At 50.8% G+C, this 16,819-nt stretch overlaps 2 protein-coding genes across 2 annotated transcripts in view; both read left to right on the top strand.

Moving 5' to 3' along the window:
• The window catches only part of LOC117808551 (spectrin beta chain, non-erythrocytic 1-like), a 25,435-nt gene extending 21,520 nt beyond the window's left edge, over window positions 1-3,915 (top strand). Inside the window, exons 23-28 of the mRNA XM_034678268.1 lie at window positions 23-149; window positions 263-311; window positions 492-703; window positions 788-961; window positions 1,056-1,098; window positions 2,054-3,915. Coding sequence (XP_034534159.1) covers window positions 23-149; window positions 263-311; window positions 492-703; window positions 788-961; window positions 1,056-1,098; window positions 2,054-2,266 — 818 coding nt within the window. The 3' untranslated portion in view covers window positions 2,267-3,915. The remainder of the gene's footprint in view (window positions 1-22; window positions 150-262; window positions 312-491; window positions 704-787; window positions 962-1,055; window positions 1,099-2,053) is intronic.
• A 1,590-nt stretch (window positions 3,916-5,505) lies between these two features.
• Window positions 5,506-16,819, top strand: part of LOC117808550 (echinoderm microtubule-associated protein-like 6) — a 24,673-nt gene continuing 13,359 nt past the window's right edge. Inside the window, exons 1-19 of the mRNA XM_034678267.1 lie at window positions 5,506-6,180; window positions 6,222-7,025; window positions 9,256-9,415; window positions 9,529-9,627; window positions 9,712-9,780; window positions 10,304-10,489; window positions 10,608-10,743; window positions 10,833-11,034; window positions 11,125-11,262; window positions 11,450-11,706; window positions 12,255-12,464; window positions 12,548-12,715; window positions 13,758-13,864; window positions 13,998-14,098; window positions 14,564-14,750; window positions 14,830-14,935; window positions 16,327-16,420; window positions 16,596-16,696; window positions 16,783-16,819. The exon at window positions 16,783-16,819 is cut by the window's right edge and continues 166 nt beyond it. Of these exons, the coding sequence (XP_034534158.1) occupies window positions 6,829-7,025; window positions 9,256-9,415; window positions 9,529-9,627; window positions 9,712-9,780; window positions 10,304-10,489; window positions 10,608-10,743; window positions 10,833-11,034; window positions 11,125-11,262; window positions 11,450-11,706; window positions 12,255-12,464; window positions 12,548-12,715; window positions 13,758-13,864; window positions 13,998-14,098; window positions 14,564-14,750; window positions 14,830-14,935; window positions 16,327-16,420; window positions 16,596-16,696; window positions 16,783-16,819 (2,555 nt within the window). The 5' untranslated portion in view covers window positions 5,506-6,180; window positions 6,222-6,828. The remainder of the gene's footprint in view (window positions 6,181-6,221; window positions 7,026-9,255; window positions 9,416-9,528; window positions 9,628-9,711; window positions 9,781-10,303; window positions 10,490-10,607; window positions 10,744-10,832; window positions 11,035-11,124; window positions 11,263-11,449; window positions 11,707-12,254; window positions 12,465-12,547; window positions 12,716-13,757; window positions 13,865-13,997; window positions 14,099-14,563; window positions 14,751-14,829; window positions 14,936-16,326; window positions 16,421-16,595; window positions 16,697-16,782) is intronic.

The raw sequence follows: 16,819 nt of genomic DNA, 5'->3' as shown, positions 1-16,819 counted from the left end.
GATGATGATGGTGATGATGAAGGCTCTCTCTGTGTTCAGCTGGAGTTGTTGGAGGTGAGGAGGATGCAGGAGGAAGAGGAGCGGCTGAGGAAGCCTCCGACCCCAGAGCCCGTCGTGGTGTTGCAGGAGGAGCCTCAGCAGCAACAGAGGTCAGAGGTCATCCTGTGTCTCAGAGGTCACTCAGAGGTCACTCAGAGGTCACTCAGAGGTCACTCAGCAGAACTGCAGGCGTGTTTCTAACTGACTGTTTCTCTCTCTGCAGCGGGACCATCACTGAGAACGGAGTGCCTTCAGACCAGGACTCTCCTCGGGTCAGTGCCCCTCAGGTTTAAGAGTCTCACCTTCAGACTGACCCTGCAGAGATCCTCAGACTCTGCAGGGTCGGTCTGAACCTGCAGAGATCCTCAGACTCTGCAGGGTCAGGTGAACCCTCAGGGACCCTCAGAGTGAGACCTCTTCATATTTAATGTCCCTGTGTGCTCCTCCCTCAGGACGGCGTGGACGGCGGCGAGCTGGTGAACGGCGTTGCTGAGCGCAGCTCGAAGGAGCCGAGTCCAGGAGCGTCACCGACCTCCGGCAGGAAGAGCAAGACCAGCCAGTCCTCCACGCTGCCCTCCAAGAACCAGGACTCGTCCTCCCTGCTGGAGGGGCTCCTGCACCGCAAACACGAGTTGGAGGCGCACAACAAGAAGGCGTCCAACAGGTAACAAAGATCCTCCTCCTCCGCACCACACCCCTCACTCTGCCCCGCCCCCGTCATGTGACCGTGCCGCTCTGTGATTGGCAGGTCGTGGCACAATGTGTACTGCGTCATCAACAACCAGGAAGTGGGCTTCTACAAGGACAGCAAGGCGGCGGCTCAGGGAGTCCCCTACCACAACGAGGTCCCCATCAGTCTGAAGGAGGCCACCTGTGACATAGCCTCAGAGTACAAGAAGAAGAAACACGTCTTCAAACTCAGGTGAGTCTCAGGTCTACCTGAGTCTGGACCTGGACCTGGTCCTGGTGTGTTCCTGTCCCTGTGACCTGACTGTCTTCTTCTTCTGTGGTTTCAGACTCACTGATGGAAACGAGTACCTGTTCCAAGCCAAAGACGAGGTGAGTGTGTCCCTGGTCTAAAGGTGTGTGTGAGGGTGGAGGAGCAGGGTGTCAGTCATCCACCCTCAGTCCTCCACTATCAGTCCTTCACCCTCAGTCCTCCACTATCAGTCCTTCACCCTCAGTCCTCCACCCTCAGTCCTCCACCCTCAGTCCTCCACCCTCAGTCCTCCACTATCAGTCCTCCACCCTCAGTCCTCCACCATCAGTCCTTCACCCTCAGTCCTCCACCCTCAGTCCTTCACCCTCAGTCCTCCACCCTCAGTCCTTCACCATCAGTCCTCCACCCTCAGTCCTCCACTCTGAGTCCTCCACCCTCAGTCCTTCACCCTCAGTCCTCCACCCTCAGTCCTCTGTCCTCCACCTTCAGTCCTCTGTCCTCCACTCTCAGCCCTTACCCTCAGTCCTCCACCCTCAGTCCTCCATCCTCAATCCTCCACCCTCAGTTCTCTGTCCTCCACCTTCAGTCCTCTGTCCTCCACTCTCAGCCCTTACCCTCAGTCCTTCATCCTCAGTCCTCCACCCTCAGTCCTCCACCCTCAGTTCTCTGTCCTCCTTTGTCCTTTTGAATCTATTACTTTTTATCCCTGACGTCCAAATGTTTCATCTGAGCGTTCAGAGGTCATTTAAGGTCGAAGGTCATTTAAGGTCAAAGGTCATTTAAGGTCAAAGGTCTTTAGGAATGGAAGCAAGTTTCTGTACGAGTAAATAAACACCATGACACACTTTGTTTACCAGTTTGTTTATCTGTTTGTTTACCTGTTTGTTTACCTGTTTGTTTACTTGTTTGTTTACCTGTTTGTTTACTTGTTTGTTTACCTGTTTGTTTACCTGTTTGTTTACTTTTGTTTACCTGTTTGTTTACGTTTGTTTACCTGTTTGTTTACTTGTTTGTTTACTTTTGTTTACCTGTTTGTTTACCTGTTTGTTTACCTGTGCCTGTCGCCCCCCCCAGGAGGAGATGAGCACCTGGATCCAGGCCATCCTGAACGCTACCACCGACCACGCCGACGTTCAGGGCAGCCACCCCGGCACGCCGGTGTCCGGGCGCGCTCAGACGCTGCCGGCCACCGTCACGCTCACCACGGAGTCGAGTCCCGGGAAGAGAGAGAAGGACAAAGAGAAGGAGAAGGAGAAACGCTTCAGTCTGTTCAAGAAGAAGCAGTAGAGAGGAGAGCGGGCCGCGCTTTGGTGAAACGGACTCTGAGACGTCACATTTAGCTTCTTTACTTTATCTACTGCCCCCTGCTGGACCACCACAGAACTGGAACCTGAGCCTCAGTCCTCCTGAGACCGGACTCTGGCTTTATGGAGGTCTCACCTCGCTCCTAAAACACCTCCATGAAGTTAGACTCACAGCCGTCACTCCTCCTTCACTTCCTGTTCCTATAACGACCTTAAATTATCCTGAAGTCTGCAGCACGCCGTCTTCAGCACGCCACCTGCAGCACGCCGCCTGCAGCACGCCGCCTGCTGCAAGTCGCCTGCAGCACGCCGTCTGCAGCACGCCGTCTGCAGCACGCCGTCAGCAGCACGCCGTCTGCTGCACGCCGTCTGCAGCACGCCGTCTGCAGCACGCCGTCTGCAGCACGCCGTCTGCAGCACGCCGTCTGCAGCACGCCGTCTGCAGCACGCCGTCTGCAGCACGCCGTCCGCAGAGATAAACTGCCAAACCACGATCTGTGACGTCCTCTGGTGACTCATCCGTCCGTTGGAGTCGTAGCAGAGTGAGCGCTCCCTGAAGGAGGATCTGCGTTCATCGTGTGGGTTAACTTAAAGATGAATCATGACATCATAGTGATGTCATCGCCGATCAGCCAGTGAGGAGGAGGCGTCTGAGCTCAGGCGAGGAACAGTTTCACCAAAGCGCAGCGTTGATGGTGTTTGTTCGTCCTCGATGCAGTTTTTTATACCTTTGTGTTTCTGCGTGTGGTCGGCGGGGAGGCGGAGCCAGAGAGCGAGGGCGGCGGTGACGCGGTGTCCTCACGGCGTCCCCGCTGCTCTCTCTCTCTCGTGGCGTCAGCGACCACGCTCTCATTCTTCTTCTTTGGTTTCTATTCTTCGTCAGGTTGTTTTCTACTCGTTGGAGCCGGTCTGGATTAGTCCCCCTCCTTGTGGGGCGGTCTTCAGAGACCCGTTCTTCCTCTGCCGTTGAGAAATTGGACCAATAGTGCTTTTTGTTTTGTTTCCTATGATTTCCTGTTTCCGACAGACTTTGTGTTTACGACTTGAGAACAGCCAATCAGCTGGGAGGAGGAGGCGATGTAGTTCACGTGCATGATCCGTCAGGCTCCAGGCCTGAGACACTTCTCCTCTTTTTTACCCTTCCTTCGTTCGGACGTCAGAGGGCGGAGAGGAGTGCGTGCTCACTCTGAGGCGGTGGACGGTGGCGGGTACGGCCGAAGGTTGCTTGCTCGTGGTCGGCTCGTGGCGGCGCTGCGTTGAGGTTCTGCTCTTTGATACTCGTGTTGCTCTGCGTCTGTATATCTATCGTCATGTATGGAAGTTAACGCCATCTTACTGCACAATCAGATCGACATCTATAGGAATGAAGAGTCTGAGAACATATCCAACTCAGACCATCAAGGCTTTCTCATGTATGAAACTGCACCTGTAGAAGCTCTCTCTCTCTCCCTCTCTCTCTCTCTCTCTCTCTCCTCTCTCTCTCTCTCTCTCTCTCTCTCTCTCTCTCTCCTCCCTCTCTCTCTCCCTCTCTCTCTCTCACTCCCTCTCTCTCTCTCCCTCTCTCTATCTCTATCTCTCTCTCTCTCTCTCTCTGTTAAATATGTGCGATGTCATTAAAGCTTTTAAACTTTACTCTCAGTGTCTCTGGTCCTGGTTTATTGTTCACATTGTTCACGCTTTGATCACATTCTATTGCTTTGATATCATTCTATTGCTTTGATCTCATTCTATTGCTCTGATCACATTCTATTGCTTTGATCTCATTCTATTGCTCTGATCACATTCTATTGCTTTGATCTCATTCTATTGCTCTGATCTCATTATATTGCTTTGATCTCATTATATTGCTTTGATCTCATTCTATTGCTCTGATCTCATTCTATTGCTTTGATCTCATTCTATTGCTTTGATCTCATTCTATTGATCTGATCTCATTCTATTGCTTTGATCTCATTATATTGCTCTGATCTCTCTCTATTGCTTTGATCTCATTCTATTGCTTTGATCTCATTCTATTGCTTTGATCTCATTATATTGCTTTGATCTCATTATATTGCTCTGATCTCTCTCTATTGCTTTGATCTCATTTTTTTGCTTTGATCTCATTCATTCTGTTGCTTTGATCTCATTCTATTGCTTTGATCTAATTCTATTGCTCTGATCTCATTCTATTGCTTTGATATCATTATATTGCTCTGATCTCTCTCTATTGCTTTGATCTCATTTTTTTGCTTTGATCTCATTCATTCTGTTGCTTTGATCTCATTCTATTGCTTTGATCTCATTCTATTGCCTTGATCTCATTATGCTTTGATCTCATTCTAAGTGTAATGTCCAGCAGGGGGCGTCTCCTGGTATGAACAGAAGATCTAGTTTCTTCTTCACACAGAGTGATGTTCATTTAGTGAATGATGGTCCCATGTAGAAACACAGCAGGAAGAGGGGGCGGAGTTAGATAGGGGAGGAGTTATATAGGGGGCGGGGTCATACAGGAGGAGGAGTCAGACAGGGGGCCAGGTGTACAGTTATAAATCATTTCACACACATGTAAAGTTTCTGTTGATTTTAGTCACATGTTGTCTTACAGCCTGTTAGCTAACTAAGCTAGTGTTAGCTTACCAGAGAGAGTCTGATTCTAACATAAAGACCTGGATCCAGCAGGTTCCGAGCAGCCGAGGGGCTCACAGGAGCCCGGCTGTCAGCTGTCAGCCAGTAAACTACATCTCCCATCATGCTCTCTGAGGACTCATCAAACCGACCTGACAAGCGGGAAGCGCGCGCAGCTGAGTGCGAAACAGATCGGAAGCAGAGGCAGCGGCCTTCAAAATAAAATATACTGAGCGAGGCTCGATGTACACACACACACACACACATACACTAACACACACACACACATACACTAACACACACACACATACACTAACACACACTAACACACACTAAAACACTAACACACACACACACACACACACACACACACACATAAACACACACTAAAACACTAACACACACACATACACTAACACACACACATACACACACACACACACACACACACACCCTCACACACACACACACACACACACACACACACACACACACACACGGTATGGGTTATGTGGACCTGATTAAAGTCTAAACCTTGACCCCCCTGTTGTGTGTATTTAAGGGTCTTAGAGGAACATTAGTATGAGCACTTTATTTTGAAATCCATAACCGGAAGTGCCGGCGCTCGGTGATCCTGGGATTCCCGTCCCTGTCCAGACCTGGTCCAGACTCTCCTTCATCATGTTTTGCATGTTAAATGTGTGTTTGTGATCCGGGGAGCTGCTGCAGGACTCTGCCGGGTCAGAGAGTCCCCCTGCCGGACTGGGTCTCTGGAGGTCGGGATGCGGGTTTTGTCCTGGATGCGGACTAGCGGACTCTAATCTTCGGGTTTAGACGGCGGCTGCAGTCCGGGAGGATTTAACGTGATTCCAGTCTCAGAGGGTCCAGGTCTGCTTTAAAGGGTCGGTCCTGATCTGTCCTCACGGAGCCCAGGTCCGAGGGGCTGAACCGGGTCCTCATTGATCGATCAGGATCCCTCAGTCAGACATGTGGTCCGATCAGAGGATCTGTCTCATAGTGACCTTCTCTGGACACATGTAGACCCCCCTGCAGGGTCCTTTAACCTCCAGGGGGTTCTGGTCCGGATTCTTAGTCCGTTAAACGGGTCTCCAGCAGAAAGCACATTTATGAGAACTGACCCTGCAGGGATCCGTAGCTGTCATCTGAGTCCAGCAGGGACCACCATTAGCTCTGATGCTAACAGGGTCTCACATTCAGATCCTTTAAGGAGACTTAAGACTGAGACCAGGTCCTCAGATCCAGTCTGATCCTCCTCCATACTGAGACCAGGTCCCCAGATCCAGTCTCATCCTCCTCCATACTGAGAACAGGTCCCCAGATCCAGTCTCATCCTCCTCCATACTGAGACCAGGTCCTCAGATCCAGTCTGATCCTCCTCCATACTGAGACCAGGTCCACGTCTCTGTGAGCCTCGTGGGTCGGCTCTGAACAGGCTGTCAGTGATGAGGGTGTGAGGTTGTCCACATCCTCATCCTGATCCTCATCACCTGTAAACCCCCAGCAGCCCTCCTGACCCAGGCGCCCCCTTCATGTCTGAACCGCCTCAGAGTGGAGTTTGAGATTCCCTGACCCACCTTGACCCTGTGACCCTTAGACCCTTTGCACCCGGGCACAAAGTAGACCCTGAGATAATCCTCTGGTAGTCCTCTTTAAAGGTGAGACCTGCAGGGTTTAAGGGTCCACCCTCCTCACAGAGGTTTAAGAGGATCCAGTCCTCATGAGTCCTGCAGAGTGTGTTTCCTGACTCTGAGGATGGAGCGTTGAATCATGGGACATGTAGTTGGATGTGTCAGTGTTAGAGAGACTACAGAGATGTGTTAGGAGCAGCAGGACCTCGACTGCGTGTCAGATCTCAAACCTCGTCTCACTTCCTGGTCTGACCCGCGGGGACACTGATTGTGGGTTTCCAGGTCTGAGATGTCGGATAAGACGGCGCCGCGCTGCCAGCTCAGGCTGGAGTGGATCCACGGGTACCGAGGTCACCAGTGTCGGAACAACCTGTACTACACCGCGGGGAAGGAGGTGGTCTACTTCGTGGCCGGGGTGGGCGTGGTCTACAACACCCGAGAACACACCCAGAAGTTCTACCTGGGACACAACGATGACATCATCAGGTGAGGAACACAGGGGACATGTGACGGACTCCTTTAGTCCCTGGTGTCTCTGCTTCTGTCTACAATTAATCACTGTTGTCATTCTGCTTTGATCTATTCTGCTTTGATCTGTTCTGTTCTATTCTGCTTTGTTCTGTTCTGCTTTGATCTATTCTGCTTTGATCTGTTCTGTTCTATTCTGCTTTGATCTGTTCTGCTTTGATCTATTCTGCTTTGATCTGTTCTGTTCTATTCTGCTTTGTTCTGTTCTGCTTTGATCTGTTCCGTTCTATTCTGCTTTGATCTATTCTGCTTTGATCTATTCTGCTTTGATCTGTTCTGCTTTGATCTATTCTGCTTTGATCTGTTCTGTTCTATTCTGCTTTGATCTGTTCTGCTTTGATCTATTCTGCTTTGATCTGTTCTGTTCTATTCTACTTTGTTCTGTTCTGCTTTGATCTGTTCCGTTCTATTCTGCTTTGATCTATTCTGCTTTGATCTATTCTGCTTTGATCTATTCTACTTTGATCTGTTCTGCTTTGTTTCGTTATGTTCTCGTCCTGGTCTCCCTGTGATCTGATGTGATCCAGCTCAGGTAGAAAGACTGAGGTCTACCTCAGTCTGTGCAGGTAGACCGACCCCCCTTCATCAGGGACTTCATCCTCACCAAACAGACTGATGTGGTTCTGTCCCCTGAGGCCCGAGGACTGAGACGGAGGGTCAGACTTTAGGGTCTTCACGGTCCTGGGTCCTTAGATGTCCGAGTGTCCCTAAACGCACCGTCACACTCTGACCTGTGTCAGGTGATCAGCTGTGTGTTCCGTCTGCTTCTCTGTGATTGGCTCAATCGAGCTGCCAGCTGAGCAGTCCCGTCCAATCACAGCGAGGCAGGCGGAGCCTCAGGATGACCTCGCCCTGACGGGGTCGTGTTGTTGAATCTTAAAAACAAGGTTTCAGATTGGACGTTGTTTAATCTGAGTGCAGGGTCGGATTATTTAATCCCACCAGGAGCAGAGGAATGCTCCTTTACCTGCCCCCCCAGGGACCAGGCTGGGACCAGACCGGGACCAGATCACACGCCATGGGGGGGACGGAGGGGGGGCGTGTCAGCCCTGTGGCCTGATGGGAGCTGACAGCCGGCGGGGAAAACGCTGACGATGAAGACAAGCTGATGTCTCCCAGCATGCTTTGCTCTGCCTGACCAGAAACTAAAACATGCTCTGTCAGCCAATCACAGCTCAGCACACGTGTCTGTGAGGTCACAGTGATGAGGTCACAGTGATGAGGTCACAGTGATAAGGTCACAGTGATGAGGTCACCCTGCAGCTCGAGGACTGACTAGAACCAGGATCAGAGAGCAGATCTCTACACTGGCCCCCCATAAAATCTAGACCAGAATCTAAACTCCTTCTCCTGACCTACAGACCTCTGAATGATCAGACCCCTTCAGACCTTAAAGACCTCATAGCGCCCTGTTACCCCTCCTAGACCCCTACGCTCCCAACATGCAGGCCTGCTCATCGTACCTAAAGTCTCTAAAAGTAGTATGGGAGGTAGAGCCTTCAGTTATCAGGCCCCTCTCCTTTGGAATCATCTACCAGTCAGGGTCCGGGAGGCAGACACCCTCTCTACTTTTAAGAGTAGGCTTCAAACTTTCCTTTTTGATAAAGCTTATAGTTAGAGCTGGATCAGGCTTGGACCAGGTCTTAGTTATGCTGCTATAGGCTTAGACTGCCACACTGGGATCCTGTCTTTCCCTCTCTCTCCTCTCTCTGCCTGTCTCTCACTTTAACTCTTCCTGTCCCATTAAAGTTACTAACCATAGACCTTTCTGGAGTCCCTGAGCTCCCTTGTCTCGTAGGTTCCTCTGGATCTCTGCTGCTGTGGACGTGGTCCAGACTCCAGCTGCTACAACTACTACTATCCGTCTCCCCACTATCATCTCTCTCTCTCTCTTCATCTCCCTCTATCCCTCTCTCCAACACGGTCTCAGATTCAGATGTGTGTCTAACATGAGTCTGGTCCTGCTGGAGGTTTCTGCCTGTTAAAGGAAGTTTGTCCTTGCCACTGTAACTTGCTAAATGCTGCAAAGTGCTCTGCTCATGGTGGATTAAGATGAGATCAGACTGAGTCCTGTCTGGAAGAGGGGACTGGATCTGATCCGGTCTTGATGTTGGGTCTTTGTTAAGAACATAGAGTACGGTCTAGACACGAGATGTCACCTGAACATGTCCCCCGTCCCCTCTTGTAGTCTGGCGATGCATCCAGATAAGATCCAGGTGGCGACGGGTCAGGTGGGTAAGGATCCCTACATCTGTATCTGGGACACGTACGCCATGCAGACCGTCTCCATCCTGAGGGACGTCCACACGCACGGAGTCGCGTGTTTGGCCTTCGACTCTGACGGACAGGTGAGACCACGCCCCTTTTATGATGATGTCACTGGTTTACATGTAGATGAGTCTTTGGGTCTCTGGACCCCCTGAAGTGGATCTGACTCTGACGTGTTTGTGTCGTTGTGCAGCGGCTAGCGTCCATCGGTCTGGACGCCAAGAACACGTTGTGTGTTTGGGACTGGAGGAGAGGACGAGTCCTCGCCACGGCAACCGGACACTCAGACAGAGTACGAGTCCTCCTTCAGGATCTCAGTCCTCAGGTTTTTATCTACCGGGTCACATATCAGTAAAGGTCTCTCTCTCTGCTGCAGATCTTTGACGTGGCCTGGGATCCGTTCCAAGCCAACCGCCTGGTCAGCTGTGGAGTCAAACACATCAAGGTGAGTCTGTAAGGGTCTGGGGGTCTGAGTCTGTGGGGGTCTGAGTCTGTGGGGGTCTGAGTCCCACCTTCTTTCTTTCTTCCTTCCTTCCTTCCTTCCTTCCTTCCTTCCTTCCTTCCTTCTTCCTTCTTTCCTTCCATCCTTCCTTCATTCCTTCTTCCGTCCTTCCTTCCTTCCTTATTTCTTCCTTCATTCCTTCCCTCCTTCCTACATCTTTACTTCCTTCTTTCCTCCTTCCTTCCTGCCTTCCTTCCTTCCTTCCTAACTTCTTTCTTCCTTCCTTACTTCATTCCTTCCTTCTTTCTTTGTTCTCTCCATGTCTCTTCTGTAAGGGTCTGGGGGTCTGAGTTTCTGGGGGGTCTGAGTCTCTGGGTGTCTGAGTCTCTGGGGGTCTGAGTCTCTGGGGGTCTAAGTCTCTGGGGGTCTGAGTCTCTGGGGGTCTGAGTCTCTGGGGGTCTGAGTCTCTGGGGGTCTGAGTCTCAGTGACGGTGTCAGTATGTGAACCTGTGTTTAATGTGTCTAGTTCTGGACTCTGTGCGGGAACGCTCTGACCCCTAAGAGAGGGATCTTTGGGAAGACCGGGGACCTGCAGACCATCCTGTGTGTCTCTGCAGCCAAAGAGGAGCTGACGTACTCCGGAGCTCTGAACGGGGACGTCTACGTGTGGAAGGGGATCACTCTGATCCGGACTGTGCAGGCGGCTCACGGGGTAACGAGTAGTTCATGTACACACTTTACACACAACACCAGGTGTTTAAGAGACCACGACAGGAAGCGGGTAGCGGTCTGAGGGTCTGATCAGAGGACTGATGTGGTCTTGTTCTCAGGCGGGGATCTTCAGCATGCACTCCTGTGAGGAAGGGTTCGCCACAGGAGGACGAGACGGCTGCATCCGGCTCTGGGACGTGGACTTCAAACCCATCACCAAGATCGACCTGAGGGAGGCGGAGCAGGGATACAAAGGTGTGTCCCCCCTTGGATCAGGTCCAGATCACCTGTGGCGGACTAACGCCTGTGACGGACTAACACCTGTACTTTGTCCTCCGTCTCAGGTCTGTCCATCCGCAGCGTGTGCTGGAAGGCGGACCGGATCCTGGCCGGGACGCAGGACAGTGAGATCTTTGAGGTCATGGTCCGAGACCGGGACAAGCCGGTCCTGCTGATGCAGTCTCACAGCGAGGGCGAGCTGTGGGCGCTGGACCTGCACCCCAAACAGCCGGTCGCCGTCACGGGGAGCGACGACCGCTCGGTCAGGTGGGTCGGACTCAAACACTCAAAGACCTGCAGAACCAGGATCCTGAAAACCCCCTCATATTAAACCTCCCCCTCTCCCCCCCCCCCCAGGCTCTGGAGTCTCCCGGACCACACCCTGCTGGCTCGCTGTAACATGGAGGAGTCGGTCCGCAGTGTCTCCTTTAACAACGACGGCTCTCAGCTGGCTCTGGGCATGAAGGACGGGTCCTTCACGGTGCTGCGGGTCAGGTGAGTCCAGGACCTGGACCGAGTCCTGTGTTTGTCTTTAAGGATCCTTGAGGTTTTAAATAAAGCTTTATTGAAACTGAAGAGGACCCGGGATGGCGCCCTGGGGAACTCCGCTCCTCATGTTTGTAAAGGGTCAGAAGTGTCAGACCTGGTCCCGCCTCAGGACTAATCTGTCCGGTCTTTTCAGGGACATGACGGAGGTGGTCCACATCAAGGACAGGAAGGAGGTGATCCACGAGCTGAAGTTCTCCCCTGACGGTTCCTTCCTGGCGGTGGGATCGAACGACGGACTGGTGGACCTCTACGCCGTCGCCCAGCGCTACAAGAAGGTGGGCGAGTGCAGCCGGTCCTCGTCCTTCATCACCCACCTGGACTGGTCTGTGGACAGCCGCTTCCTGCAGACCAACGATGGCGCCGGAGAGCGGCTCTTCTACAGGATGCCAGGTACCGCCTGAGTCTGAGGATCCTGGTCTCTGAAAACAGAACCATGACTCTGATGTTGGACTTAGCTGTCCAGATGAGGGGTTTATGTAGGACTCTTATTGTCTAGACTTGGGGGCTGGACTTAGGACTCGAGCAGGGTCTCATTTCCAGACAGAAATTGGACTTTAAATTCACCACCCTAGATGTAGGACTTGATTTGGTCTTCAGTTGAGACCTAGCTGTCCAGACTCATTATGGGACTCGACTTGAGACTCATGAGTATGGGGACTTGAGATTAACCTGTTCAGGGGGACTTCTACTCTCTAGACCTGGACTTGAACTGGGACTTGTCTGTGGTGGAGAATTGACTTTTCAGACTGTGGACTCAGGACTTAAGATTCTGGACTGGGTTCTTGTCTCTGGACTCATCTGTCCGGACATGGCCTTGATTAAGTATTCACTTTTCTAAATTTGGGACTTGATTAGGGACTCACCTGTCTTGACTTTGGACTTGGACTAAGTTGTCTCACTCTGCTCCCTGACCTCTGACCCCCCCTTGTGTCCTTCAGCGGGGAAGCTGGTCCCTAAAGAGGAGGCCAAAGGGATCCACTGGATGACGTGGACCGGTGTAGTTGGGACGGAGGTGAACGGCATCTGGCCCAAATACTCCAACATCTCCAACGTGAACTCCGTGGACGCCAACTACAGCAGCGCCGTGCTGGTGACCGGGGACGACCTGGGCCTCGTCAAGCTCTTCAGGTTCCCCTGCCTGAAGAAGGGTCAGTCTGTGTAGACCCCTTAGACCACGTGACCTCAGGAACCCTTCAGAACCCTAACCGTGTGACTCTTCCTTCTCTAACAGGAGCCAAGTTCAAGAAGTACATCGGACACTCGGCCCACGTGACCAACGTCCGCTGGTCCAACGACCTGCAGTGGGTCCTCAGCACAGGGGGGGCAGACCACGCCGTCTTCCAGTGGAGGTTCCTGCCTGAGGGGGTCATGAACGGCGTCCTGGAGCCCCTCCTCCAAGGTGAGCCCCACGGCGGTTATACCGACACAAAGAAGGGATCAGTCCCCAACACACAGACCCCTGATCCCGTACCTGAGACACCGTCCAGCTAAACACCAGCTCACTGCTCCGTCCCATCATGGATCCTCATGGATCCTCATAGATCCTCATGGATCCTCATAGATCTTCATAGATCCTCATGAATCCTCATGGATCCTCATAGATCCTCATAGATCCTCATAGATCCTCATAGATCCTCATGAATCCTCATGAATCCTCATGGATCCTCATAGATCCTCATGAATCCTCATGGATCCTCATAGATCCTCATGAATCCTCATGAATCCTCATAGATCCTCATGAATCCTCATAGATCCTCATGAATCCTCATAGATCCTCATAGATTCTAATGGATCCCCATAGATCCTCATGGATCCTCATAGATCCTCATGGATCCTCATAGATCCTCATAGATCCTCATGAATCCTCATGGATCCTCATGAATCCTCATAGATCCTCATGAATCCTCATGGATCCTCATAGATCCTCATGGATCCTCATAGATCCTCATGAATCCTCATAGATCCTCATGGATCCTCATGGATCCTCATGAATCCTCATAGATCCTCATAGATTCTAATGGATCCCCATAGATCCTCATGGATCCTCATAGATCCTCATGGATCCTCATAGATCCTCATAGATCCTCATGAATCCTCATAGATCCTCATGAATCCTCATAGATCCTCATGGATCCTCATAGATCCTCATAGATCCTCATGAATCCTCATAGATCCTCATGGATCCTCATAGATCCTCATAGATCCTCATGGATCCTCATAGATCCTCATGAATCCTCATAGATTCTCATGGATCCTCATGAATCCTCATAGATCCTCATGAATCCTCATAGATCCTCATAGATCCTCATAGATCCTCATGGATCCTCATGGATCCTCATAGATCCTCATGGATCCTCAGTGTCCTGTCAGTTGGTTCAGGACCAGGTGAACCTGCAGTCAGGTTTAAGGTGTCATTAATACTCTTCTCATTCTGGTCTCAGAGGGGTACGCGGACTCTAACAGCGGGGAGTCGGACTCTGACGTGTCGGACGTCCCGGAACTGGACTCGGACATCGAACAGGAAGCTCAGACCAACTACGAACGCCAGGTGACCAAATACGAACCAGTCACATGATCAAGACCTGCCTGTGTGTCTGACCCCACTGTGTGTCTGACCCCCCTGTGGGTCTGACCCCCCTGTCTGTCTGACCCCCCTGTCTGTCTGACCCCCCTGTCTGCAGGTCTATAAGGAGGACCTGCCTCAGCTGAGGAAGAAGCTGGTCGGTTCCCTGAAGAGGCAGAAAGCTCCTGAGGAGGGTCTCCGTCTGCAGTTTGTACACGGGTAAAAGATTCAGTCTTAGTAAAGACCAGAGGGACCCCATAGACCTCATAGACCTCATAGACCTTAGGGATTCAGAGACCTCAGAGACCTCATAGACCTTAGGGATCCAGAGACCTCAGAGACTTCATAGACCTCATAGACCTCATAGACCGTAGAGACCCAGAGACCTCAGAGACCTCATAGACCTTAGGGAACCAGAGCCATCATAGACCTCATAGACCTCATAGACCTTAGGGAACCAGAGCCATCATAGACCTCATAGACCTCATAGACCTCAGAGACCTCAGAGACCTCAGAGACCTCAGAGACCTTAGGAATCCAGATCCCTCAGAGACCTCAGAGACCTCAGAGACCTCATAGACCTTAGGAATCCAGAGCCCTCATAGACCTCAGAGACCTCATTAGCTGTAGCTGGATGAAGGCTCTGACTTTTATTGTGGCGGTCCTGTTTCCTGTCTCCTGCAGGTACCGGGGCTTTGACTGCCGTAACAACCTGTTCTACAGTCAGTCTGGGGAGGTGGTCTACCACGTGGCCGCCGTCGCCGTGGTCTACAACCGTCTGCAGCACAGTCAGAGGTTCTACCTGGGCCACGACGACGACATCCTCAGCCTCAACGTCCACCCGCTCAAAGACTACGCCGCCTCCGCTCAGGTACGCCGACCAATCAGAACACAGCATGTCCCCATCACACTCTCTTACAGGGATCCTGATTGGCTGTCTGTGTCCTCAGGTGGGTAGAGACCCTGCAGTCCACGTGTGGGACATCCAGACTCTGAAGTGTCTGTCTCTGCTGAAAGGACACCACAGCAGAGGAGTGTGTGCGCTGGAGTTCACAGGTACACACACACACCATCAGTGATATACCTGAGCCAAGACCTGTAGACCCTGAAACCTGTCAACCTTGTCCCCGTGTCTCTTGTCTTCATGTCTCTTGTCTTCATGTATCTTGTCTTCCTGTCTCTTGTCTTCATGTATCTTGTCTTCATGTGTCTTGTCTTCATGTCTCTTGTCTTCATGTCTTTTGTCCTTAATGTATCTTGTCTTCCTGTCTCTTGTCTTCATGTATCTTGTCTTCATGTCTCCTGTCTTCATGTATCTTGTCTTCATGTCTCCTGTCTTCATGTATCTTGTCTTCATGTCTCTTGTCTTCATGTATCTTGTCTTCATGTCTCCTGTCTTCATGTATCTTGTCTTCATGTCTCTTGTCTGCATGTATCTTGTCTTCATGTATCTTGTCTTCATGTATCATGTCTTCATGTATCATGTCTTCATGTCTCCTGTCTTCATGTATCTTGTCTTCATGTATCTTGTCTTCATGTATCATGTCTTAATGTCTCCTGTCTTCATGTATCTTGTCTTCATGTATCTTGTCTTAATGTCTCTTGTCTTCATGTATCTTGTCTTCATGTATCTTGTCTTCATGTCTCCTGTCTTCATGTATCTTGTCTTAATGTCTCTTGTCTTCATGTATCTTGTCTTCATGTATCTTGTCTTCATGTCTCCTGTCTTCATGTATCTTGTCTTCATGTATCTTGTCCTCATGTCTCTTGTCTTCATGTATCTTGTCTTCATGTCTCTTGTCTTCATGTCTCTTGTCTTCATGTATCTTGTCTTCATGTCTCCTGTCTTCATGTATCTTGTCTTCATGTCTCCTGTCTTCATGTATCTTGTCTTCATGTCTCTTGTCTTCATGTATCTTGTCTTCATGTCTCCTGTCTTCATGTATCTTGTCTTCATGTCTCTTGTCTGCATGTATCTTGTCTTCATGTATCTTGTCTTCATGTATCTTGTCCTCATGTATCTTGTCCTTCATGTATCTTGTCTTAATGTCTCCTGTCTTCATGTATCTTGTCTGATGTATCTTGTCTGCATGTATCTTGTCTTCATGTCTCTTGTCCTCATGTATCTTGTCTGCATGTATCTTGTCTTCATGTCTCCTGTCTTCATGTATCTTGTCCTTCATGTATCTTGTCCTTCATGTATCTTGTCTTCATGTATCCTGTCTTCATGTATCTTGTCCTTCATGTATCTTGTCTTAATGTCTCCTGTCTTCATGTATCTTGTCTGCATGTATCTTGTCTTCATGTATCTTCTCTTCATGTATCTTGTCTTCATGTCTCTTGTCTTCATGTATCTTGTCCTCATGTATCTTGTCTTCATGTATCTTGTCTTCATGTATCCTGTCTTCATGTATCTTGTCCTCATGTATCTTGTCTGTCTCTTTCAGCCGATGGGAAGAGTCTGGTCTCGGTGGGAATCGATGAGTTTCACTCCATCGTGATCTGGGACTGGAAGAAAGGAGAGAGACTAGCCAAGGCCAGGTAAAGTCACCTGACAGCAGCTGTCCTCTGATTGGTCGGCTGCTTTCTTACCTGTTAATGATCACACCTGAACATCAGTACCTTCATACAGAAGGAACAGAGATGATATCAAGGTACAGGATAATGTCTGACCTCTGACCTCTGACCTCTGACCTCTGACCTCTGTGCCCTCCAGGGGTCACAAGGAGAAGATCTTCGTGGTGAAGAGTAACCCGTTCAGGATGGACAAGCTGGTCTCTGTCGGCATGAAGCACATCAAGTTCTGGCAGCACTCAGGTAACGCGTCCCCCTCCTCACCTGGAGCACCTCAGGGTCCTCGGTCCTCAGGGGTCTCATGTTGTCCCCGGGTTCTCCTCCTGCAGGGGGCGGTCTGACCTTCAAACGGGGGATCTTTGGGAA

Source organism: Notolabrus celidotus, unplaced genomic scaffold (genome assembly GCF_009762535.1).
Source record: "Notolabrus celidotus isolate fNotCel1 unplaced genomic scaffold, fNotCel1.pri scaffold_123_arrow_ctg1, whole genome shotgun sequence".
In the NCBI taxonomy this organism is placed as follows: Eukaryota; Metazoa; Chordata; class Actinopteri; order Labriformes; family Labridae; genus Notolabrus; species Notolabrus celidotus.
Note: the sequence above shows the minus strand (reverse complement) of the source record. Positions and strands in the feature narration are given on the sequence as shown.